The 25,947-nt window shown below is 40.2% G+C and overlaps 1 protein-coding gene across 1 annotated transcript; it reads left to right on the forward strand.

Moving 5' to 3' along the window:
• The first annotated feature begins 15,762 nt into the window (after positions 1–15,762).
• On the forward strand, positions 15,763–19,791 carry xbp1 (X-box binding protein 1). The gene is made up of 6 exons (XM_083527556.1): positions 15,763–16,045; positions 17,200–17,296; positions 17,382–17,498; positions 17,959–18,125; positions 18,577–18,646; positions 18,778–19,791. Exons 1-6 carry the CDS (start codon positions 15,897–15,899, stop codon positions 19,399–19,401), a joined length of 1,224 nt encoding a protein of 407 aa, XP_083383682.1. The 5' UTR covers positions 15,763–15,896; the 3' UTR covers positions 19,402–19,791.
• The last annotated feature ends 6,156 nt before the right edge of the window (positions 19,792–25,947 follow it).

Consider the following 25,947-nt stretch of genomic DNA (forward strand, 5'->3'; position numbering starts at 1 on the left):
GCCCGGGTAAATGGGGAGGGTTGCGTTAGGAAGGGCATCCAGCGTAAAACATGTGCCAAATCAAATATGCGGATCACAAATGAGAATTTCATACCGGATCGGTCGAGGCCCGGGTTAACAACGACCGCCACAGGTATCGTTAGCCGACAGGGTACCGGTGGAAATTGGGCTACTGTTGGCCGAAGGAGGAGAAGGAGAGGAGGAAGGCGTCTACAGAGACGGCAGGAAAAGGAGCAGTGTAGGAGAGTAGAGGTTCGGGTTGGTACTTTAAATGTTGGTACTATGACGGGTAAAGGGAGAGAGATAGCTGATATGATGGAGAGGAGAAAGGTAGATGTGTTGTGTGTTCAGGAGACCAAGTGGAAAGGGAGTAAGGCCAGGAACATTGGAGGTGGGTTTAAACTGTTTTATCATGGTGTGGATGGGAAGAGAAATGGTGTAGGGGTGATTCTGAAGGAAGCGTACAGTAAGAGTGTAGTGGAGGTGAAGAGAGTTTCTGATAGGGTGATGATCGTGAAGGTGGAAGTTGAAGGGATGATGATAAATGTCATCAGTGCCTATGCTCCACAAGTTGGCTGTGAGATGGAGGAGAAAGAAAGATTCTGGAGTGAATTAGATGAAGTGGTAGATGGTGTACCTAGGAAAGAACGATTGGTGATTGGGGCAGACTTTAATGGGCATGTAGGTGAAGGGAACAGAGGTGATGAGGAGGTAATGGGTAGGTATGGTTTTAAGGAGAGGAATGTGGAAGGGCAGATGGTGGTAGATTTTGCTAAAAGGATGGAAATGGCAGTGGTGAACACGTATTTTAAGAAGAAGGAGGATCATAGGGTGACGTATAAGAGTGGAGGAAGGTGCACACAGGTGGATTATCTTCTGTGTAGGAGATGCAACCTGAAGGAGATTGGAGACTGTAAGGTGTTGGCGGGGGACAGTGTAGCTAGACAGCATCGGATGGTGGTCTGCAGGATGGTTTTGGAGGCGAAGAAGAAGAGGAGGAAAGTAAGGTTTGAAAGAAGAATATGATGGTGGAAACTGAAGGAGGAAGAGTGTAGTGTGAGGTTCAGGGAAGAGGTCAGACAGGGGCTTGGTGGTGGTGAAGAGGTGCCGGATGATTGGGCAACTACTGCAGGAGTGATGAGGGAGGCAGCTAGAAAAGTACTTGGTGTGACATCTGGAAATAGAAAGCAAGACAAGGAGACGTGGTGGTGGAATGAGGAAGTGCAGGAGAGCATTAGTGGAAAGAGATTGGCAAAACAGAAGTGGGATCGACAGAGTGATGAGAAGAGAAGGCAGGAGTACAAGGAGATGCGGCAGCAGGTTAAAAGGGATGTGGCGAAAGCCAAGGAAAAGGCATATGAGGAACTGTACAAGAGGTTGGACACTAAGGAAGGAGAAAAGGATTTATACCGATTGGCCAAGCAGAGGGACCGAGCTGGGAAGGATGTACTGCAAGTTAGAGCAATAAAGGATGGAGAGGGAAATGTGTTGACTAGTGAGGAGAGTGTGTTGAGAAGATGGAGGGAGTATTTTGAGCAGCTGATGAATGAGGAAAATCAGAGAGAGAGAAGGTTGGAGGATGTGGAGTTGGTGAAGCAGGATGTAGATAGGATTAGTAAGGAGGAAGTGAGAGCAGCGATTAAGAGGATGAAGAATGGAAAGTCGGTTGGACCAGATGACATACCGGTAGAAGCGTGGAGATGTTTAGGAGAGATGGCAGTGGAGTTTTTAACCAGATTGTTTAACAGGATTCTGGAAGGGGAGAGGATGCCTGAGGAATGGAGAAGGAGTGTGCTGGTACCGATCTTTAAGCATAAGGGAGATGTGCAGACCTGCAGTAACTACAGGGGAATTAAGTTGATCAGTCACACCATGAAGTTATGGGAAAGAGTAGTGGAAGCCAGGCTGAGAGAAGAGGTGACCATCTGTGAGCAACAGTATGGTTTCATGCCGAGGAAGAGCACCACAGATGCCTTATTTGCTTTGAGGATGTTGATGGAGAAGTATAGAGAAGGACAGAAGGAGCTGCATTGTGTATTTGTGGATTTAGAGAAAGCGTACGACAGGGTGCCGAGAGAGGAGTTGTGGTATTGTATGAGGAAGTCAGGTGTGTCAGAGAAGTATGTGAGGGTGGTGCAGGACATGTATGAGGACAGTGTGACGGCAGTAAAGTGTGCAGTAGGTACGACAGACTGGTTCAGGGTGAAGGTTGGACTGCATCAAGGATCGGCCCTGAGCCCTTTCCTGTTTGCAGTGGTGATGGACAGGTTGACGGACGAGGTCAGACAGGAGTCTCCCTGGACTATGATGTTTGCAGATGATATTGTGATTTGTGGTGAGAGTAGAGAGCAGGTTGAGAAGAGCCTGGAGAGGTGGAGATATGCGCTGGAGAGAAGGGGAATGAAAGTCAGTAGGAGTAAGACAGAGTACATGTGTGTGAATGAGAGGGAGGGCAGTGGAGTGATGCGGTTGCAGGGAGAAGAGGTGGAGAAGGTGGAGGAGTTCAGGTACCTGGGGTCAACAGTGCAAAGTAATGGAGAGTGTGTTAGGGAAGTAAAGAAAAGAGTGCAGGCAGGGTGGAGTGGGTGGAGAAGAGTGACAGGAGTGATTTGTGATAGAAGAGTATCTGCAAGAATGAAAGGGAAAGTTTATAGGACTGTGGTGAGACCTGCGATGTTGTATGGATTAGAGACAGTGGCATTGAGTAAAAGACAGGAGGTGGAGCTGGAGGTGGCAGAGCTGAAGATGTTAAGGTTTTCGTTGGGAGTGACGAGGATGGACAAGATTAGAAATGAGTTTATTAGAGGGACAGCACATGTAGGATGTTTTGGTGACAAGGTGAGGGAGGCGAGATTGAGATGGTTTGGACATGTGCAGAGAAGGGACATGAATTATATTGGTAGAAAAATGCTGAAGATGGAGCCACCAGGTAGGAGGAAAAGAGGAAGGCCAAGGAGGAGGTTCATGGATGTGGTGAGGGAAGACATGCAGGTAGTTGGTGTAAAAGAGGCAGATATAGAGGACAGGGTGGTATGGAGACGGATGATCCGCTGTGGCGACCCCTAATGGGAGCAGCCGAAAGAAAAAGAAGAAGAAGAATAAACCCTGCCTGCATTTGCATCACTATCAACCCACCTGCTGAGACATCTTCATCCATGTGCAACCCAGATGCCAAGAAAAAATAAAGAAAAAAAGTTAATAAAATTGATATTACTCTTCTGGGAATCAATCAACTGTTTGGGATCCAGTTTCCTGTGTACCTGGGAGGTCTGTAGGATTCTATTCATGCTTTTATCCAATGGTGATGAAATGATGTCTGGCAAAAAAACAAAAATTACAAGGACGGAGAAGACAACAGCGACTTCAAGGTCTGCTGTGATGATATATCATCATATATGTAAAAATGTATCATTTCTGCTCATGCTGTGTAATTAGAGCTCATGTCCGTTCTGTCATTACAGCTGAGAATAGACTGAGCCATAATAACCGTAAATCATCAGGCCATGAGAACAGACGTAGCAGGAAGTGGAACTGCGCATTTAAAGCTCTATAGGAAAAGTAGAAGAGACCATCTATAGTATCGCTGTATTGTTCTTGTGCTTTTGGGCTGATTTTGTCATGTCATGTCACAACAAATACAACATTCATTGTTGTACAACATACAACTGAACAATTAACAAATTCATTGTTGTACAACATACAACAGTTTCATGGAAAATGTTGGTTTTTCGATGAAACACCGACATTCACCATCCAACATCAACATTCTCCATCAAACACCAACATCCACCATCAAACACCAACATTCTCCATCACACACCAACATTCACCATCAAACACCAGAATTTACCACCACACACTACAACATTCACTATCAAACACCAGAATTCACCACCACACACTACAACATTCACCATCAAACACCAGAATTCACCACCACACACTACAACATTCACCATCAAACACCAAAATTCCACCACACACTACAACATTCACCATTAAACACCAGAATTTACCACCACACACTACAACATTCACCATCAAACACCAGCATTCTCCATCAAACACCAACATTTTCCATGAAACAGCCAACATTGACCATCCAACAGCACTTTTTACCATCAAACACCAAAATTCTCCATTAAACACTGACATTTGCCATCAAACATCAACATTCTCCATCAAACACCAACATCCACCATCAAACACCAACATTCTTTATCACACACCAACATTCTCCATCAAACACCAACATTTAGCACCAACATCAACATTCTCGATCAAACACCAACATCCACCATCAAATGCCAACATTTTCCATCGAACACCAGCATTTTCCATTACACACTCCAACAGTCACCATCAAACACCAACATTCTCCATTAAACACCAACATTCTCCATCACACAAAACATTCACCATCAAACACCAACATTCTCCATCACACAAAACATTCTCCATCACACAAAACATTTTCCATCAAACACCGACTTTTTCCATCACACAAAACATTCACCATCACACAAAACATTCTCCAACAAACACCAAGATTAACAATCAAACACCAAAATTCACCACCACACACTCGAACATTCACCATCAACTACCGGTTTCTCCCAATAACTCAATAAACAGCCTGTTTTTAAAATGCTGTAAATAAAATTGTAAAAAGAAAGAAGCTTTTAATTAATATTTGCGTGCGTGAATAAATCCAACCCCCCCGTGACAGATTTAAGTTTTACTTTCTGTTAACTGTGATCGACACGTGAGCATCTTGGCGGCAAAGATTTATATAGTAACCGCTGACTAGGAGATTTTGTAAACGTACATTTTGTTCACATTTAATTCTGTACATTGATTTTTGATTCATTTTCGGTGCATCGATTTTACGCTGTACTTAAAGCGCTATCACGGACAATTTCGAAGATTTCGCAGTGAGGCCTTTCTAGAGTTATTTATTTGTTATTGTTTTTAGCTATACTGATCCAAAATGTCCCACAACGATTCGACTATCTGTTGACTTTGGGCAAGACATTTGACAATTCTACCTCGACATTGCTCTTTGCTCCAAATTTGATTAGGTCTCACATCTCCCAATTTTCCATCCAATAAATTCTTAAAACAATACAAAGATCTTTTAATGACCATAATGTTTATTGGTCCAGACCATCAAAAAGAAAATTTCCTTAGCTTTCATACGCCATACAAGCAGACATGCACAGTTAAATTTGACCAAACTGTAATTTGGAGATCAGTCATGAATCTTAACCGACATACTAAAAACACTTTAGATCCGATTGTCACTTTAGATCAGGAGGTCTCTATAGTTTCCAGGCCCAAATCTGTGGCTCATGGATAGATGCTAATTAGCCTTCTCTTAGGATGATGTCTGGTCAGTGGCTCAATTTTCAACATCCTGCAATTCCTTACTTAATCTGAAGGGGGCAACAGACTGCAGATTTACAGCAGTTATACTATATAGACAAAAGTGTTGTATGTGGTTCTTCTCCAAACTGTTTGCACAAAGTTCGAGACACTTGAACTAGGAGACCCAAACGTGTTCCAGCATGACAACACCCCTGTGCACAAAGCCAGATTTTGCAGAAATACTTTAAATGGGTTGCAGTGGAAGATCTCCTGTTTTAGATCTCCAACCTATACCCTACTGAACACCTTTGGGTTGAATTGGAATTCTGACTTTACCTTCAGTACTCTGTGTATATATATATATATATATATATATATATATATATATATATATATATATATATATATATATATATATATATTTATATACACAGCCAATAAATTATGCTCGCATAATAACCTCCACACTACTGGGAAGATGTTCCACTAGATTTTAAAGGGTGCCTGTGGAGATTAATTCAGACACAAGGGTGTTAGTTAAGTCAGGTACTAATGTAGGTGAGGTGAGGAGGCCTGGGGTGCAGTCAGCATTCACATTCATTTTAAAGGTGTTCAGTAGAGTTGATAACAGGAAATTTTCCTCTCCAAAACATGCACATTAAAGCTGGAACTCCTGCTTCTTCGTCTTTCTGCTGCTCCCATTAGGGGTCGCCAAAGCGGATCATCGTCTCCATACTACTCTGTCCTCTGCATCTGCCTCTTTCAGACTACTACCTTCCTCTTTTCCTCCATCCTCAGCATTCTTCTACTGATATAGCCCATGTCCAAACCATCCCAACATCTTGGAACATACACATATATACTGTATATATATTATTCTCCTTTGGATCATCTTAAAATAGAAGTGCAGGTTGTAGTTATGACATCCACCATTTCACATGTATCATATCAACAACTCGACTCTGTTTTTACACAGCAAAGCAAACAATCTTTATCTCTCTGCCCTCATGTCAAGTCTAGATGTGACCTATAAACACATACACAGGTCAGACCGGTCAATCTGGTAGACCATCTTTGCCAGATGATGCGTTTCTTTGCCTTTCTCTCAGCAACTACAAGCCAATAAAGAAGCGTCAGCACAATGTTTATCATTGTTTATCATCAATGTTTATAGATGTTAACATCATGTCTGATTGGAGTTAGATGCTTCATCAAAATCAACCAGACCCACATACCATTCATTTATATTGCATTTGTAGTAAATATAATAGAATGATATTAATGAGTCAAACGCTGATGGATATCTATTCAGATTATCATGAGCCCAAAACCTTCTTTTCAACCACTTCTACGTGTAAATAAGGTCAGGGTTGATGTGGCGAGTTCGAGTCACTAGTTTTTCAATTTATTCCTCTCCAAATGTTTTGCTTGCTGTAAACTGACCCTGAACTGTATGTTGGTGATCAGTAGATACCACTAAGCGGCAACCAAAACAGTTCAAGTTGGCCGCTTGCTGCGCGCTACGTTTTATCCAATGTAGTTAAGTGAAAAGTAAGATATTTGACTTTAAAATGCAGTGAAGTTAAAAGTCTCTCCAAACAGAAATACTTTAGTAAAATACAGATACACAAAAAAAGCTACTTAAGTACAGTAACGAATTACATTTACTTCCTTTCTGTCCACCGCTGCTAACATGAAGCACCAGCAGAGGGCAGTGTGTAACTACTGTAACAGGGCACCATTGTGTTGAGGTCCACAAAACCCAGAGAAGTCCACACATACCCGATTTTTAATACTAATACCCTGCATTTAACGTTATAACCCAAAACAAAGGACTTGTAAATAGTTGTATGTGTGTGTGTATTGGAGAGCAGGGAGCTTAAACACTTCATGCCACAAATGTTCATTAGCATCCAGATTGAAAGAAAGTAATTAGCATTTATTCCTTCATTCATTCATTCATTTATATCCTGTAAGTACTTTATCTTGGTCAGGGTCACGCAGGTCCTGGGAATACTGAGTATGCGGCTGAAAAACACCTGAAAGGCATCGGAGTGGGAAATCGGTCTAATTTGTTTCAACTCATAATAAAGGAAATATATGCTGTGTGTGTGTGTGTGTGTGTGTGTGTGTGTGTGTGTGTGTGTGTGTGTGTGTGTGTGTGTGTGTGTGTGCGAGAAAGATAGCTTTGGTGTTGATTCTGTGAGCGGCCATTTTGAATTCATGGCACTTCCTGAGCCAAAAAGTTGAGGAGACCTTTAGTTGAAAAGCATAATTAGTAGAGCTCGATCGTGGACCGTACTTGACGATAACAGATTAATCAATCGATATTTTTTAAGATGGATACTGGATAAAAGAACAAACATACACTACACGTAAAATACTTTATAACATAAATAAAAAAAACAGTACTGAATCATGAAAATGTGCGAAATTAAAAAATATCAATATTATTATATAATAAATGAATAAATAAATAAGGATATACCATTCTTTGGGCAATGCGCAGTCATAAAGTAAAAACAAACAGCATGTGTTAATGAATCTCCTACAGAGTAATAACAGCAGACCGGAACCCGGAAAAACTATCTGTGTGGAATTTTGACGATTGCTGATAGTTCGGCAATCAACTATCGCTGTTGATTAATCAGTTTTGCCGATTAATCGGTTGGTATCTAATCATTCACATTAGAGGCTCACAGCTCCATGGTCCAGCTCGGATCCTGACTTCGGATCATGCTCACACATAACTTACGCCCATGTTGGGGTCCTTTGGGTTTTCCGGTTTGGTTCAACATGGCAGGTGGGTGGACTGCACTAAATAAACACTGCATGTGTGCGTAAGTGTTTGAGGTGTGGGTTGGGGCCCTGTAATGCACCAGATTCTGATACAGGGTGTATTCCAGGCTTGTGGTCAATGTTCCTGAGGGAGAATCTGGATCCCGCTCTGGATTAATGACCATGTGCTTATAGAAGATTTTTTGTACCAGGTATTTTGTAACATGCACATGATATATGTAAAAAGTGTTTCATCACGTTAACACTTTCTGAAGTTTACTTGGACGCGTGCATGGTGAGATGTTATGTCAAGTGCTAAGTGTAGGTTTGGTGGACATCTAGAAGTTAATGTGCACCTGAAATTATAGACACACGCCCTCAATACTAATCCTCTAATGTGAGTTTGCTGACATCCACTCATACAACACTGTGCCAGCAGCCCTGTTTAACTTCTTGCTAATGTTTATGCTGTTGTTGTTGAAGCAGCGAGTGTGAGGTATGTGTGTGTGCACAAAATAAATCATTCCTAACTGTAAAACCAGCACCGTCAGCTGGTTTACGAACAAAGACGAGCTCACCGAGCCCAAAGTCTTTGCTGCTAATTACAGATCATTAGCACTGAGTTATGTCTCAATCAGGAAATTCAGGTCAATTCGCAACTCAGGTTTTAAAGATTTAATTACTGCTAAATATTTTCTCTAGGTGTGTACATGAACCCAGCTATTAGGGTTGCACAAGCCAGTGCACTCTGAGTGCCAGTCCTAAGACAGGATAAATAGGGAGGGTTGCGTTAGGAAGGGCATCCAGCGTAAAACACGTGGCAAATCAAATATGCAGATCACGAAAGAGAAATTCAAGGAAGAGTTTAGAAAACCTTTGAACACCTTTGGAATAAATTGGAATTCTGACTGCACTCCAGGCCTTCTCACTTTTCTAACACCCTCGTGGCTGAATGAATCTCCACAAATCTCCACAAGCACACTCCGAAATCTAGTGGAACATCTTCCCAAAAGAGTGGAAGTTATTAACAGGACTAAACGTAGAATTGGATGGTCATAAAGCACAAACGTTGTAGTTAGCTGTCTATAAAGTGGTGTTCACTGTCACATTTTTAACCCTGGTAAACTGCACGGTACTTGAATGTACACATCTTTGTTCATTTTGTTATTAACAACAACATATGCAAATTGACTCACTGACCCTCAGCTTGTCTCTGCGTTATGCAAGTTGCCGTGTCTGTGAGGGTCACATCTATAACGATAGAACAACGTTCCCTTGGTGACTGCAGCAGCTGACTGGATGATCTGGCAGAGATTTGTCTATTGTCTGTATTTAAATTCCATGCAAATGTTGAGTCTGAGAAGAAAATGTAGAGGAGGCAAGTGTGATGAGTCTGTTTTCTGTCAAAGCCACACTTCTGGGTTATAGTACGGAAATAATGGCTTTATACTAACAATTTTAATGCAGTGCGACACGAGATAAATGGTACGGTGCATACGATTTAGTCAGCGTTATTAAAATTATACACACTAGTGATGATAAGATTCACTGATTTGCATTGCCAGGAGCACGAAAGCTTTTTATTCATATACTGTATATTTGTTAGTAGATGTGTTTTACTTTTAATATTTTTAAAGTGACAAATAATTTGTGACCAATATTTGATATGTAGATCGATTTCTCCTCAGTAAACCGTTTCTCTCAGCACCGCCGCTGCTACGTGAATATGACGCATTACAACACCACGGAGACCGAGGCGTGTCCTAAGAGTCACATAGAATTAGATTAACATGGCAGAGGTAGAGCTGTAACTTCCTGCTGACACAACAGGAAAAGAACGTCTGGTTTTATTTAATCAAGGCCTGTTTGTAAAAGGGCCATGCGTTAGAAGTCAGAAGGCACTTGTCTGTCTGAACCAAATGACTTTTTCAAATAGGGCCAAGGCAGGTTTGGACAGCTTTTCTCCCTTAATATATAGAATATTTTGTATTTATTCAGGTTGTCTTTCTGTAATAATTAAATTTGCTAAATGATTTTAATTATTTAGATGTGAAAAAAATGCAAAAAAAAGAACTGTATGTGCATTGTAATAAATATGTTTACTTCACTGAATACACTGAATGTGGGCCAAACTGGTGTATAGGCAAGTTTTTAGGCTACTTGTAATGAACAATTTCTTTCATACACAATTAGCATGGAGTGTTCTAGCATCCTCTGTGAAAGAAAAAGCTGTGTAAACACACACACACACACACACACACACACACACACACACATACACACACAGGGTGGAGACTGGGTAAATATGGCCTCAAGCTTGAGACTTCCCCAGCTGGAGTTCATCCGAACGTTTGTGTGTGTGTTTGTGTGTGTGTGTGTGTGTGTGTGTGTATGCGGGTGTTACCCTGCAACACCTCATCCAGATAATGGCATCTCCCTAGTGGAGTGAATGCCAGCACCATATCCAGCCGACTCCTTACACACACAAAGACACACACAAAGACACACACACACACACACACACACACACACACACACACACACACACACACACACACACACACACACACACAGGATGTTTACTGTGGCACTGTTTTGCTAACTGCTCATCTCGCACTAAGGCAGCACAATGTAGAAGTTATAACAATCACACTTTACAGTCAGCACACACCTTGTGTAAGCAAGGTTTCTACAACGCTTACATGGTATTCTGAGAACGGTCTGTGTGTGTGTGTGTGTGTGTGTGTGTGTGTGTGTGTGTTTGCTGTGTTTAGTTAGCCATTGTTAGCCAAGCGTAACCAAGTGTAACCAAGTGTCTCATTTTAGTTATAATAGATATTTTACCAATAACTTCTAAACACATCTGAGGTAAATGTTGATATTCCTACAGATTTGTTCAGTTAATTTCACTGAGCCTTTACATTTTTGTTCAAATGGTCTACAATATAAATCACAGCTTTTAATGATAAATATAATCATACAAATGGTGTTTTAGGAGTGTAACGGTTTATTCATGACAGAAGTGACATCTTTAAAATAAGGTAGTAAATCAACAAATAGCTTTAATTGTACATATATACATATATCTTCTTCTTCTTCTTTCGGCTGCTCCCATGAGGGGTCGCCACAGCGGATCATCCGTCTCCACAGCGGATCATCCCTCTCCATACCACCCTATTTCTCATTAGCACATTTTCGAAACATCCCGTGCCTTAAGTCGCTAATCAAAATAAACAAAAAGTTAAACTACATGCAAAACTCCTCAGTAGAGCTCAATAAGATAATTAGGAAATGTGTACAATCGCTGTCTCACTCTGGATGTAACTGGAACTGGATGTTACAGATGTTACACATACAGCAACTATGGTTGCAGATGTTTATCAGCGATCTGAACTCACACCTGAAAACTTCTAGCCAATTACATTTCAGTATGCGCACTGAGCAGGGTATAATTTAGCTTAGTGTATAGTATACATAACACATCCATATGCTGGATCAGTGGTTTAGATGTTGGACTTCAAATAGGAACGTTGTGAGTTCAAATTCCAGCACCACCAAGCTGCCACTGCTGGGCCCTTAAATAAGGCCCTTATTGACTAAAAGACAGGAGGTGGAGCTGGAGGTAGCAGAGATGAAGATGTTGAGATATTCATAGAGAGTGACGCGGATAGACAAGATTAGAAACGAGTTTATGGGGGAACAAAGTGAGAAAGGCCCAATTGAGATGGTTTGGACATGTGCAGAGGAGGGACATGGGGTATATTGGTAGAAGAATGCTGAGGATGAAGACAACAGGAAGGAGGAAAAAAGGAAGACCAAGGAGGAGGTTTATGGATGTGGTGAGGAAAGACATGCAGGTAGTTGTTTGAAAGAGGCAGATGTAGAGGACGGGGGCGGCGGGGGGGCTGGGGGTGGAGACGATGATCAACTGTGGCGACCCCTAATAGGAGAATCAAAAAAAGTAGAAGAAGAAGATCAATATGAGATAATGTAAGTTGTTCTGAAAGACGGTGTCTCCCAAATGCCATAAATGTATATATATATATATATATATATATATATATATATATATATATATATATATATATATATATATATATATATATATAAAATAGTCTTCGAGAAAGGAAAGTTAACGATTCTCTCTGTTTTTTGTTTCCTGAAAAACCTTTTTATAAACTTCAAAGAAAGAAGATATGAGAGGGTAGTGAAGGGACGCCTGTTTCAAGTAAAGAACGAGGAATCATTTTTCTTCTAGCTGCTATAACAAGCAATAACAGGAAGTAGGTTTCTATTTTCCAGCTGAAACAAAACCAAATAATGTAATAGATACGTTATTCCTTTCAACGTTATCTACTCGATATTTGATTTAAAACCGTGCTGATACTCACCTTGAAACTAACACCAAGCACACACTTATTGTCCATACAGGCCACCTAGGTGCTTGTTCAGACCCTCTGAATTACAACAACTCTCTCCTGGCCACTCTGACTCTGACCTCTTCAAATGACCCAGAAAGCAGCACAACACATTTTCAACCTTCCAAGAATCTACAGTTCCTGCATTCCACAAGGACTCAACTCAATAAATTGAAGTAGTCACAAACATGTGGTTGAGGAGAGCATCCTAAGTATTTAGGAGTTTTCTTTGCTTTCTTCTAGTGCTTTTTTTTTTTTTTATCATTTTTATGACTTTCACCTCAAAGCAGCACATCTCCTCAGGGAGAATCCAACATGTGACCTGGGTGAAGCTCCCTGAACAGAGAGGAAACAGTAACTCAAAGGGATTTTCTCTGTCTTTAAAGAATGTGTGTCTATCTATCTATCTATCTATCTATCTATCTATCTATCTATCTATCTATCTATCTATCTATCTATCTATCTATCTATCTATCTATCTATCTATCTATCTATCTATCTATCTATCTATCTATCTATCTATCAATCAATCAAACCCTCTCTCGATCTGTCTGTCTGTCTGGACTTTTGCCATATTGCCTAATGCAGTCCAATCTCTTTTGTATTTTTGATTTAATTGTTTCTGCCTGATGTGTGTGTGTGTGTGTGTGTGTGTGTGTGTGTGTGTGTGTGTGTGTGTGTGTGTGTGTGTGTGTGTGTGTTTTACAGCTATCACATGACTCTGATCAGCACTAGGACGGAAGAATGCAGCTTCTGTTTTTCGAGCAGAAAATGTGTTAAAAATCTGCACCGTCTTTTATCTTTCCTGACACACTTTCTCTGTAATATCTTCTATCTTCAGAATTACAACATCCTTTCTAAACTTTCCAGTAAGTCACCAACTTATTTGCACAGTTTCATCATCCTCCTCTTTATCGACCCGCACTGACATTGTTTTTTTTTCTTTTTAAAGAGACAGGATGGCAGCAAATCATCAGTAATGCCAGTTAGTGTTTATATTGGGATACGGGGGATGTGTGCAGTATGTACCGCATTGGAGAATTACCCCCAAGCTACTGATCTGTAGTCTTGTAGTTGGTGGGCAGACAAAAGAGGAAGAGATACACATGAAATAATAATAATAATACTCTGGGTCATGAACTTCTCTCGATGAGGGGACGTTCCTGCAGTTTCAGTGCTAACGGGGATGCTGACTGGGAGAGTGATGTCATGAATCATTACTGAAAGCAGAAGCGTACAAAATACCTGTGATATAACATTGTAAATTGGTGCAGCAGGTTCTATCTATCTATCTATCTATCTATCTATCTATCTATCTATCTATCTATCTATCTATCTATCTATCTATCTATCTATCTGTCTGTCTGTCTGTCTGTCTGTCTGTCTGTCTGTCTGTCTGTCTGTCTGTCTGTCCCCATATGACCCGAGTCGACAGAAGTCAACTTTTACATTTTACGACAGTCTTTTGTGTTTATTAGGATCGTCCTCTGCACAGACGCGTCCAGGTGATAGACTACTCATCACCCGGCCTGTGAAACACAAACACTACCATTCACAGGCTAATCACACACACACACATACACACACACACACACACACACACACACACACACACACACACACACACACACACACACACACACACACACAAAGACATTACACATGAGAGTCTGAAAATCTCCAGGCCTTTTATTACAGCTTTTCTCCACATCCTGTAATTACAGAGTTATTTTTTAAAAAGCTTTGACATAAATCTAAAATTTTTCGTTTGTTGTTCGTGTTTTTTTTTTTTAATCAAAACTTGATAATTATGTAAAAGGGAAGATTCTGTATGTAAACACAAGATGTTAAAGTTTCCCCACAAAACATTTTTTTAAAGCGCAGCTCCTTGTGTGGGATTCGTTTAGAACAAAAGTAAACTTTAAGAGCTCAATCTGTGACATGAGGCCTTTTCCATGTGATGTGTGCTTTAAAGCTGATCACTTTCTAATCACTCTTTATCACCTTGTTACTCATGTTCAATCAGGGCTTTTGTTGCTTTATTGCTTGTTAATAAAGATTCAGTTGAATCTAATCAACAGCAACATCAAGTCTACATGAACTCTTTGTAAAAACACTGGTTGAAGTGAATAATTTTATAATTTATATTAAAATTTAACAAGGGTTGAACCAATGATATGTTACCAACACATACATATAAAAAAAAACATACACCAATCAGGTATAACATTATGATCACCTGCCAAATATTGTGTGATTCCCTTTTTGCTGCTAAAACAGTTCTGACCCATCGATCATTAACAGCATGAACTTCTTCAGCAGTTTGAGCTACAGGACCTCGTCTGTTGGATCGGAACACACGGACCAGCCTTCGCTCCTCACGTGCGTCAATGAGCCTCGGCTGCCCAGGACACAGTCGCAGGTTCACCACTGTTTCTTTCTTGGAGCACTTTTAATAGATACTGACCACTGCTGACTAGGAACATCTCACAAGAACTGCAGTTTTGGAGACGCTCTGACCCAGTCGTCTAGACGTCACAATTTGGCCCGTCTCAAGTCCTTATGCTCACCCATTTTTCCTGCTTCTAACAGGCCAACTTCAGAATATTTTGAGAAATTGTAAATAAATTTTTCATTGGTGTTTTAGAAGCAGGAATTTTTTTTAATTATAGAAATCTACTTAACATGAACCTGTGAGTTGCATCAAAACTACTGTTATAGAAATTGAATCAACACCTCTGGACCAATCAGATTCCAGAATTCAACCACAACAATGGAATGTATACACTTTTATAAAAAAAAAGGTGTACATGTCGATAGCGCATTTGAGATCGATTTTGTTTTTTATGAAAACATCAGGGCCTTCACGTACGATGCCTTTCTTCACGTGATTTGACGTTTCGCTGTTCTTCGGGATGATAAAAGTTTGCTGGAAACCCAGACAATGCTGGTCGAAAGTCTTTCAGTGTTGATCTAGTCACTAAAAGAGTTCACTACTAGGAATATATGATGCAACCTGATGAAAGTATTTGGCCTCCACTTGCATTAGAAAGCAACCCTGCAGACTGGGACCTTCCCACACTACTTAGGGTGCACACTTCACTGCGCAGGGCGCTAGTACGCGCGGCGTTCTTCTGACCAATAAGGAGCCGAGACGTGATGACGCGAACGCCGTGCTCAGCCAATCAGATCTCAACACGACAGTAGATATAGAATGCTAAGTGACACCAGCCGGCATTTTCTGTGGAGAAGGAAGAGCGTAGCTTCATAAAAGCTCTTTTCCTCCTTTTTTTTTTTTATAATTAAAAATAGATTTTAAACCCTGAAAACAAGATGGTGGTGGTGACAGCAGGGCCCGGAGGAGCCCATAAAGTGCTTCTTATTTCTTCTTCACACTCCGGCGACTCGAACAGCGCTGCTCTTCCTTTACGGAAAAGGCAGCGACTCACACATCTGAGTCCTGAGGAAAAAGCACTTCGGAGGTGAGAAAACCACAACATTTTTTATCATATATATATATATATATATATATATATATATATATATATATATATATATATATATATATATATATATATTTTTTTTTTTTTTTTCTTCATCAGTCAGGCGGTATTCGATAGCGATAAACCGATTAATATCGACCGAACTGATTAAATGCGTAGTCTTTTACCGCCCCACACCCCCGCGGGTTGCCAGATTGATTGTTTTTTTTGTTTTTTTTTTTCTTCTACTACCTTATTCGCTCTTCATTCCTAAATGTCAACGAATTCAATACTATTTCTATAATACTCTGACTGCCATTCGTTCCTGTGACCACACAAAATCATATTCCAGTCGATATTAAGTATTAAATTCTTGAAATCCCCAAGGTTGCCAGACACAAATTCCCCCTTTTTTCCCCCCTCATGTCACTTTCTCCAAAATATAGTTAAATTTGTATTTTTCAAGTAAGCTCATTATAGTTTCATTAAAGTGTTTTTGAAGCTCATGTAGTGTAAACATGCGGCATTTTATTTTATTTTAAATGGTGAAAAATATTCTGGCTCGGGTTGCCAGATTTCCGAATGCCAAATATACAGTAGCTAGTAAATGCATTCGATGAAAATCAGGGTTGATTTAGAAAATCATGTATTTTCCCCCCGTACCCCTAAACGATTTGGAAAAAGGTAATTACAAAATCCCCCCCAAAAAATCTTTGTATTCACGCTTCGAAGTTCAGATCACAGAATCTTTATAAACTAAGAAATGCATGTACTTTGGCACTTGGTGTTGCCAGTCCCCGGTTATTCCTCCTATATTCCCACTTTTTCTTTTTGCATTTAATTTATAAAATCAGACACTTGGGTATATAATGTATTGAGTGACAGCGGATAAAATCTTGTATAACAGTAGTGATTTGGGAAAAGAGTTTAAAAACTAGGATTCAGAGAGGGGGTATAAACTGGCGCTCTGGCGACCTTGAAGCCACACCTATTTATACATATTCAATTCTGCCTGCGTGGCACAGACATGGTTGAACCTCAGACTGCACTTATTTACATAAACATAACTAAGATAATTAATTGCATGCATGGTTAATTGTTTATATTAAAAAAATAATGTGCGCAAATTTCAATTGCAAATGTTGGTGTTCTAGGAAGCTGAAGAACAGAGTCGCAGCACAGACAGCAAGAGACAGAAAAAAGGCCAAAATGGGAGAACTGGAGCAGCAAGTCCTGGAACTGGAGCATGAAGTAAATTTAGTTATTATTCCATAACAAATATATATATTTTTTTATTGATTGTAATTACTAAATTACCCGATGGATCTTCCTTCAGAATCAGAAACTCCACATGGAGAACCAGATCTTGAGAGAAAGAACGAGCGATCTGATGAGCGAGAATGAGGAGCTGAGACAGAGACTGGGGTTGGACACTCTGGTCAGAAAAGAGAAGGTAAAGAGGGTTTAGACTCGGGAGTTATGATACCGGACGGTTTACAAGCCGACAGCACGCGGCTCGAGGGCTTTCTCATCATCTAGAACTTTAAACTTTAGAACTGATAAGAAGCAAAAAAAAAACCTGTTTATCATCATGGTGGTTTGGCTGCCATGCGGTTATAGAAGTCAAACCGCTTAATCTGATAAACTGAGTGACCATTTTACTCAAAAAAAATTTCAATAACGGTCATAAATGAGCATATTGGGTTGGGCGATGCTACATTACTATATAGAATTGCTGCATTTTATTTATATTTATTATAAATGGGTGTAGTGGTGGTGGCCCATGTTTCTTATCAGAGGAGGCTTTCTTTCCATAAAACGTTTTATTACAGTAATAAAACAATATTCCGTCTAACGAGGCGAATCTGCCGTTATTGTGTATAAAACCGCTTTCGATTCTTCCTCGTGTGTAGGTGCAGGTGTTGGAGTCCGGCAAGAACGATTTGGTTTTGCTGAACGGGTCTTCTGAGTCCGCAGCACTCAGGCTACGTGTGCCTCCGCAGCAGGTGCAGGCCCAGCTATCGTCAAAGCTGAAGAGTTCCCCATGGATTCTCACGTTCCTAGCACTTCAGACTCTGAGGTAAGCTTTTTTTTTTTTTTTTTTTTTTTTCCCTGGGATATGTGCGAGTTTCAGATCCGGGAGTCTCCACGATCATAAACTAAACAACAGTCGCGTGTTCTGAGACGGTGTCAGAGTAGTGTTTAGAACGAACATTGAGTCAAGTTGCTGAATTCTAATCAACTCAAACTGACTCCCTTTGAGTTGCTTGGGATCCAGCAACTTGACCGATTGTTTGTTCTACATACTACAGCGACATTGCCATCGATTTCTACTGAATCTGGAATATGCTGGAACCCGATTATCCAGAGAGCGTGTGTGTGTACATGACTAATTCCCACACTTCCTCATACCTCTAACTGACATTTCAGATTCAGTTTCCGGGTTAAAATTTATATTTACAGGAATTTACTCCAGGAAACGTGTTTATACGTCAAGGAGCATAAGTCATTCCTGTTTATCCGGTGCGCAGGATGACGAGAAGCGACTTTGGAATGCTAATCGCTTCTTGTTCTGCCGGTTTGCTAGCTAAGCAGATCATGGCATTGTGAAAGAAGTTGTTTTTTTTTTTTAGAGAAGGATGTGGTTGGTGTTTGGGTTCATTTCTGCAGATAAGCAGCTTGCTGATTTTGAAGTATGCAGTGATCATTTTCTTTCTCTCTCTCCTTCACAGTCTGATCTCTTGCTTGGCATTTTGGACATCATTGAACCAGAGCTGTTCCTCAAAGAAGCTCCAGAGAAGAACCATCCTGAGCAGTTCCTGCTGGTCGGATCAACCCCTGGTCCGCTACCTACCCCCTCATCTGGAGTTGTGGGGGCCACACCAGTTAAGCTGGAGGCCCTTAATGAACTGATCCAGTTCGACCACATTTACACCAAACCGGTAGTAGATGCAGTAGAGGAGGAGGAAGATGATGAGGAGGAGGAGGAAGAAAAAGAGGACATCTACGAAGTGAGCATCCAAGACAATCAGGACTCGTTCATCTTCTCGTCGTCCTCTGAAGACGAGGAAGTGGAGGTGGAAGTCGAAATGACGTCCGTCAAAGACGAACCTGAGGAAATGATCATCCCCGTGACTGAGAGCGACTCGATTGCGGTCGACGACTTCCTTTCCGAGGCGTCCTCGTCCTTCGGAGGCTTCGACAAGACGGCGTACCTGATGTCCGATACGTACAGCGACTCTGGATACGAAAGATCACCTTCCCCTTTCAGCGACATCTCGTCCCCGCTTTGCCCCGACACCTGCTGGGAAGACATGTTTGCTAACGAACTTTTCCCACAACTTATTAGCGTCTAAATAACCAACACGCCGCTCGGTTTCCAACGTAATCCTAGCGTACAAAAGATCATTTAAATATTATATATATCTCCTTCATTAATGTACAGTCGGCACAAATTTCCTTTTCTTTTTAAATTCCCTACTGATACCAATAAGAAGTTTTTCTTCAGGGAAAGAAGTTGGAGGTTTACAAAAAGCAAAGTTCAGTATTTTTGTCTGAGACAAAGGGGAAGTTCAGTGGGAATTTATTATTTTTTTTTCTTTTCCATTTTTAAAAAATTTATTTATTTGTACCCGTTTCCAGAGTCCTGTATCGTAATCTGTCCACTTTAATGTTGTATACCATCCTTTTTCTTAGCGCCTTCCTCGTGAAATCTTCTACTGCATTAAAAAAAATTTTGCTTCGCATCCTGGTGGTCTTTTCATTTATTTATTCATTTTATATTCACACACTAACATTTACAGATCATATCACAGTCAGATATCCACAAATCTTAATTAGTGGAACTGTATGTTTTACAAAAACAAAAACAAATGGTCCCCATATTTAGATTTGTTTAGACAAAGTTTGTGGACACTTGTGATTTTGATAGTGTGAGACACAAGATGTAAAAGTACATAAACTGATATTAATGAATCAAACACTAATTAATATTTAGTAAAATTTTCATGAGCCCAAAACCTTTCCAACTACTTCCTCTAAAAGTTCTGCTTGATGTTTAACCACTAAAATAAAAAAAAAATTACTGATTTCACTGAAATTAAGAGAATGTAAAATACTTCAGAAAAGTACAGATATGTGAAAAAGCTATTAGAATACTGCAATTAATTACATTTACTTTCTTGCTGTGGGAAAGAAACAGCACCAGGATTTAACACCAACAGCTTCATGTAGAAACATGGCAGGGATGCACATTAAATTGTATGTCTCTTATAAAAATGTATTAATCCTAAGACATGTTAAGGCATTACTTTCTCTGTGTGATTCAGAGCATCAGAATTCTAGATGGTATAATCCATATGTACAATAAATATGCAAAATGAAGCATTATTATGATCTGTTTAATTAGTAATGGTGGCTAGGTGAGAGACCATAAACCAATCTCACGCTTTCTGCTTCACATCAGTCTGTTCTTCACCTCCACATCATGCACTAGCTGTGGATTATTATTATAAATAGATTATTATTAGTTTTCTCACACTGGAGTGGAAGTTTGTTCAGTTTTACCCCTGAACAATTCTGGGTATTAAAATGTCCTTCAAAACTCTCCCGTTTTATACATTTTAGTTTTGACCATTTAACAATTTTATATATATTCTAACTTCTGACTGAGTCGCATGCAAAGGAGAAACGTATTACAGTTTAAAAAAGCGTGTTGTTTCCAGAATGACTATATTCGGTTTCAGCAGGTGCACATGGATTTCACTACAAACCACACGACACACAGAAACGCTGACGAAACCACACCCCCTTCAAAAAAATATATAAATAAAACCTGAATATTGACTGATAAGTTACTGAATACTATTTATAAAGAGATGTTAGCATGTTAGATGTTCTTCTGCTCCTGCACAAGAACAGAGTACGACATGTAGTGAAATGCTTTTCACGGCTGTCCAATATGTAAACATGAAAATATAAATTGAATATAAAAATTTTATTAAGTAAAATAAAATAAAAATATAAAGTGTATTTTAAATATAAGTATAATTATAAAAGTATGAAAATAGGGTTTCTTAACCTTATTTTCATACTGGTTTCATACTGGTTCAGACTGATTCAAGGTAAAGCTTGGACTGCATCAAGGATCAGCTCTGAGCCCTTTCCTGTTTGCAGTGGTGATGGACAGGTTGCCGGATTAAAAACTAATTTATGAGAGGAACAGCGCATGTAGGACGTTTTGGAGACAAGGTGAGGGAGGTGAGATTGAGATGGTTTGGACATGTGCAGAGGAGGGACATGGGGTATATCAGTAGAAGAATGCTGAAGATGTAGACACCAGGAAGGAGGAAAAGAGGAAGGTCAAGGAGGAGGTTTATGGATGTGGTGAGGGAAGACATGCAGGTAGTTGGTGTGAAAGAGGCAGATGTAGAGGACAGGGGGGGTATGGAGACGGATGATCCGCTGTGGAGACCCCTAATGGGAGAAGCCGAAAGAAGAAGAAGTGGTGCAGTAAAGCAAAAGTGAGACAGAGTGTGTCCTGGTACCATGTGTTTCTGGTTTATTAATAACAACAACAATAATAATAATACAATTAATTAGATTTGTGCATTTAACCATTTAATCATGTGAACAAATCAAATCCCATGATTTGAAATCTCATTAATGACAATATCATTACACAATACAGTCGAGTGTCACACTGCCATTTTTGGTCAATTTACCCTGTGAGACTTTGTCACATTTGTCCTGCTCTATATGAGGAGATAAGATTAAAGCTGTAACTGTGTGTGAGACACTGATCAGGTCAAGATGGCTCCCCTGTTCAAACACACACACACACACACACACACACACACACACACACACACACACAGATGAAAGTCTAACTTGTGTAATAACTCAGTTGCTCTTTGACTGCACTGATCAACAGCAGAATCCTGCTCCTGTCTGTAACACGGCAGTTACGGTGCTATTTTCTTTCTCGGGTCACACCCGATTATTATCCTCAGGCTAAATCCTTAGTCTGGGCGGGGAGTCTTTGAAAGGCTAAAGAGAAAGAGAAGGGCGGGATTGTTATTAGAGCACAAAATATTTAACGTCGTCAATTAGGTGTAGTCGAGTTAGCATGTTTCAGATAACGATATAAGACAGGAGTTACTGATTGTTTAGGTTTGTTTTATACTAACTATTAGAACAGAACACTATTTAGATCTATGTAGATTGTTTTAGTAAAAAGCTCCTGTCAAATAGATTTGAACACCTCGTCTACTGTGTTTGAGACAAATGTGACATTTTTGTCTCTAACAGAAGAACTTGTGTAAGAGAACGAGAAAGATGTTATCCGACTGCCTCAAATCCACACTCACACATGGAGGTGGAAGCTTAATGGTTTGGGGTGGTTTTGGAGCAGGAAAGGACACATGAGCCGGAAAAGTGAAAAGAACCAACATGGCAACCATTCCATACTTCAACACCATGCAATTCCGTCTGGACTGCGGCTCATTAGAACCGACTTCACCGTACAACAAAACAACGCCCGAAACATACGTCCGAGTTTTGTAAGAGTTATTTAGAGAGTCATCTGGACTGATATCTATCATGGAATAACCTGCCCAGTCACTGCATCTAAATCCTACTGAACTGCTCTGGGATTAATTTAATCACTAGAAAAAAATCTCTAAGTGAAAACACCTTTACAAAGTTTCACATGAGGCTCGGAAAAGTGTTTTAGCTGAATGTTTGGAGAAACAAAGTGTCCAGATGTTGAGATTGTGTAAAGGGGGGGATTTTTTAAATGGACATTTATAGATTTGGACAAAAGTTTTAGGACACCTAATGATAATTGGTATTTGCTTTTTGAACCTTCCATGCAACATTCAGTCTTCCTTTGCTGTTATAATAACCTCCATTCTTCTGGGAAGAAAAAAAGCCAGGAGTCCCAATATTTGTGGCAATATATTATAGCATTTACTGGAAAATAACTAGCAAACAAACTATTTGTTTAATTATTGCTAACTTCCTGACTAATGATATGATATGATATGATATGATATGATATGATATATGATAATACTGGTTTGTGATTGGCTGGAAGTTTAAAACGTTGAACACACAGGTAGTTTGTGTGCCCTTTATGATGAATACGGTGATTTTAAGAAATGGCTCAAGGCCCAAGAACGATTTGACAAACTGGAAAAAGAAAACGTTTAAATAAGAAATACAATAAAAAACAGTACATGAATGGTTTCAGTTAAACTCGTCCTCTATGTTGTGTGTCTGTGCATGTGCATATATCACACTGCACCACTTCCCCTGGCAGGGGCTGAGGTTTCGGCTTTGTGATGCAGCGAGTTTCAGTTTGCCCGTGTTCTGACGCGGTTTCTTTCAGTGGAACGAAACAAAAATAAATAGTGTCACGTCCTGGAGGATGAGTACATCATCACCTCGTTGTATTGGTGCTAAATGATTTCAGTGTGTAGATAAAGATGGAAAAATTACAGAAACCCCAGTAAAAGGTCATGTGTCAGCGATTGGACTTTTCTCCCAGTGTTCGTCTTTTCTCTGCTCATGCTGGCACCGTTTCCTTTACGGTAAAATCCAGGCTTAAATGGAAGCATGGGAAGTAATACAGACCTGTCATCAGCTTCGAGAGTCCTGGGGTAAACCCTACAATTAAAAGTGTCAGGTTTTGTTTAGAGCTGTAGAGGAAAAGCCTCTTTAGAGTGAAACTGTTTTAGGATGTAGCTCTCAAACAGGAGGTTAAATAAAAATAACTGAGAAGATGAAAGTAATACCCCATGCACAGATGATCCAAAGATATTGCTTTAAAACCGAACCATTAGCAAATGTCAAGAACCGTTTAAAAATGTTTTTTATTTATTTTTTTATATATTGACAGATTCAGGAAAGAGGAACGTCTCCAGGCTCAGATATGGATCTAAAATAGAAATGCTGGATCATCTAGCATGCGTCTGATGCCTCAGGCATGTCTGATCATCCAGTCAGAGTACTGTAAAGGCCCGGGTTAGGTTTCAGTACAGCTCTTAACACTGTCTGCAACATCAGCTTGAAATGTCTACTCGCTTTATCAATGCACCAGAAGCGAACGTATCATTTGGGTTCGATTACCAAACGATCTTCTCTATACTACACAACCTCGTGTGTATCATGACAATGACGGCATCGAGGGCGTGGAAGGAGACAAAACACTATGGAAATTTCCACTGCGATGTGTTCTAAAACTAAGTATAGTCTCTCTGTCCTCAGATGGTCTTTCTATATTCCTTTCTATATTAAGGGCTTGTGAGAATTCACACATCACCAGTGTGTGTAAATACAGTACTGGGTGATGGTGCGTGATCTTGCGCACACAGGTCAAATGAAATGAATGCATATTGGAGCTTTTTGTTTAAAATGCCCTAAAACACTGCATTCATGGTTTTGGGACACCAGACTTTTCCCAGCCATATGTGGTTCTTCTTTAAGTTCTTGTTCGAGGCATACAGCACGTCTGTGGATGCGGTAGCATGAAATCTTCCTTTCACTTGAACTAGGAGGCCCAAACCAGTGCCAGCATTACAAAGCCCCTGTGCACAAAGCCAGCTCCAGAAAGATCTGCTTTGCATGGGTTGGAGTGGAAGATCTCAAATAAGGAAGTGTTCAAATAAGGTGAGATTACAAAGAAATAAAATTCATTTCTTCACAGACAGAGGAAGTGTAAGTGCAGATCTCAGCACATCTAACCTCACACTGCAATCTTCCTGTCTGATTTACAAATGTGTAAGGGGATGGCAGGGTTAGTCAGGGTTGGTATGTGTAATGTGTAGTTAGGGTGGTTGGCAGGGTTATGGTAAATGGGAAGTTATGGTGGTAGGTAGGGTTAGGGTAAATGTGTAGTTATAGTGGTAGGCAGGTTTAGGGTAAATGTGTAGTTATGGTGGTAGGTAGAATTAGAGTGGATGTGTAGTTAGGGTGGTAGGTAGGGTTAGGGTAAATGTGTAGTTATGGTGGTAGGTAGGTTTGGGGTAAATGTGTAGTTATGGTGGTAGGCAGGGTTAGAGTGGCTGTGTAGTTAAGGTGGTAGGTAGGTTTGGGGTAAATGTGTAGTTATGGTGGTAGGTAGGGTTAGAGTGGATGTGTAGTTAAGGTGGTAGGTAGGTTTGGGGTAAATGTGTAGTTATGGTGGTAGGTAGAATTAGAGTGGATGTGTAGTTAAGGTGGTAGGTAGGTTTGGGGTAAATGTGTAGTTATGGTGGTAGGTAGGGTTAGAGTGGATGTGTAGTTAAGGTGGTAGGTAGGTTTGGGGTAAATGTGTAGTTATAGTGGTAGGTAGGGTTAGAGTGGATGTGTAGTTCAGGTGGTAGGTAGGTTTGGGGTAAATGTGTAGTTATGGTGGTAGGTAGAATTAGAGTGGATGTGTAGTTAAGGTGGTAGGTAGGTTTGGGGTAAATGTGTAGTTATGGTGGTAGGTAGGTTTGGGGTAAATGTGTAGTTAAGGTGGTAGGTAGGTTTGGGGTAAATGTGTAGTTATGGTGGTAGGTAGGGTTAGAGTGGATGTGTAGTTAAGGTGGTAGGTAGGTTTGGGGGTAAATGTGTAGTTATGGTGGTAGGTAGGTTTGGGGTAAATGTGTAGTTAAGGTGGTAGGTAGGTTTGGGGTAAATGTGTAGTTATGGTGGTAGGTAGGGTTAGAGTGGATGTGTAGTTAAGGTGGTAGGTAGGTTTGGGGTAAATGTGTAGTTATGGTGGTAGGTAGAATTAAAGTGGATGTGTAGTTAAGGTGATAGGTAGGTTTGGGGTAAATGTGTAGTTATGGTGGTAGGTAGGGTTAGAGTGGATGTGTAGTTAAGGTGGTAGGTAGGTTTGGGGTAAATGTGTAGTTATAGTGGTAGGTAGAATTAGA

The sequence above is a fragment of the Silurus aristotelis genome, assembly GCF_946808225.1.
Source record: "Silurus aristotelis genome assembly, chromosome: 23".
NCBI classification, from domain to species: domain Eukaryota; kingdom Metazoa; phylum Chordata; class Actinopteri; order Siluriformes; family Siluridae; genus Silurus; species Silurus aristotelis.

Coding starts and splice junctions, on each gene's coding strand:
- xbp1 (XM_083527556.1), top strand. CDS start 15,897: ATGGTGGTGGTGACAGCAGGGCCCGGAGGAGCCCATAAAGTGCTTCTT. Junction 16,046..17,199: donor GAGGAAAAAGCACTTCGGAG/GTGAGAAAACCA, acceptor TTGGTGTTCTAG/GAAGCTGAAGAACAGAGTCG. Junction 18,647..18,777: donor TGCTAGCTAAGCAGATCATG/GCATTGTGAAAG, acceptor TCTCCTTCACAG/TCTGATCTCTTGCTTGGCAT.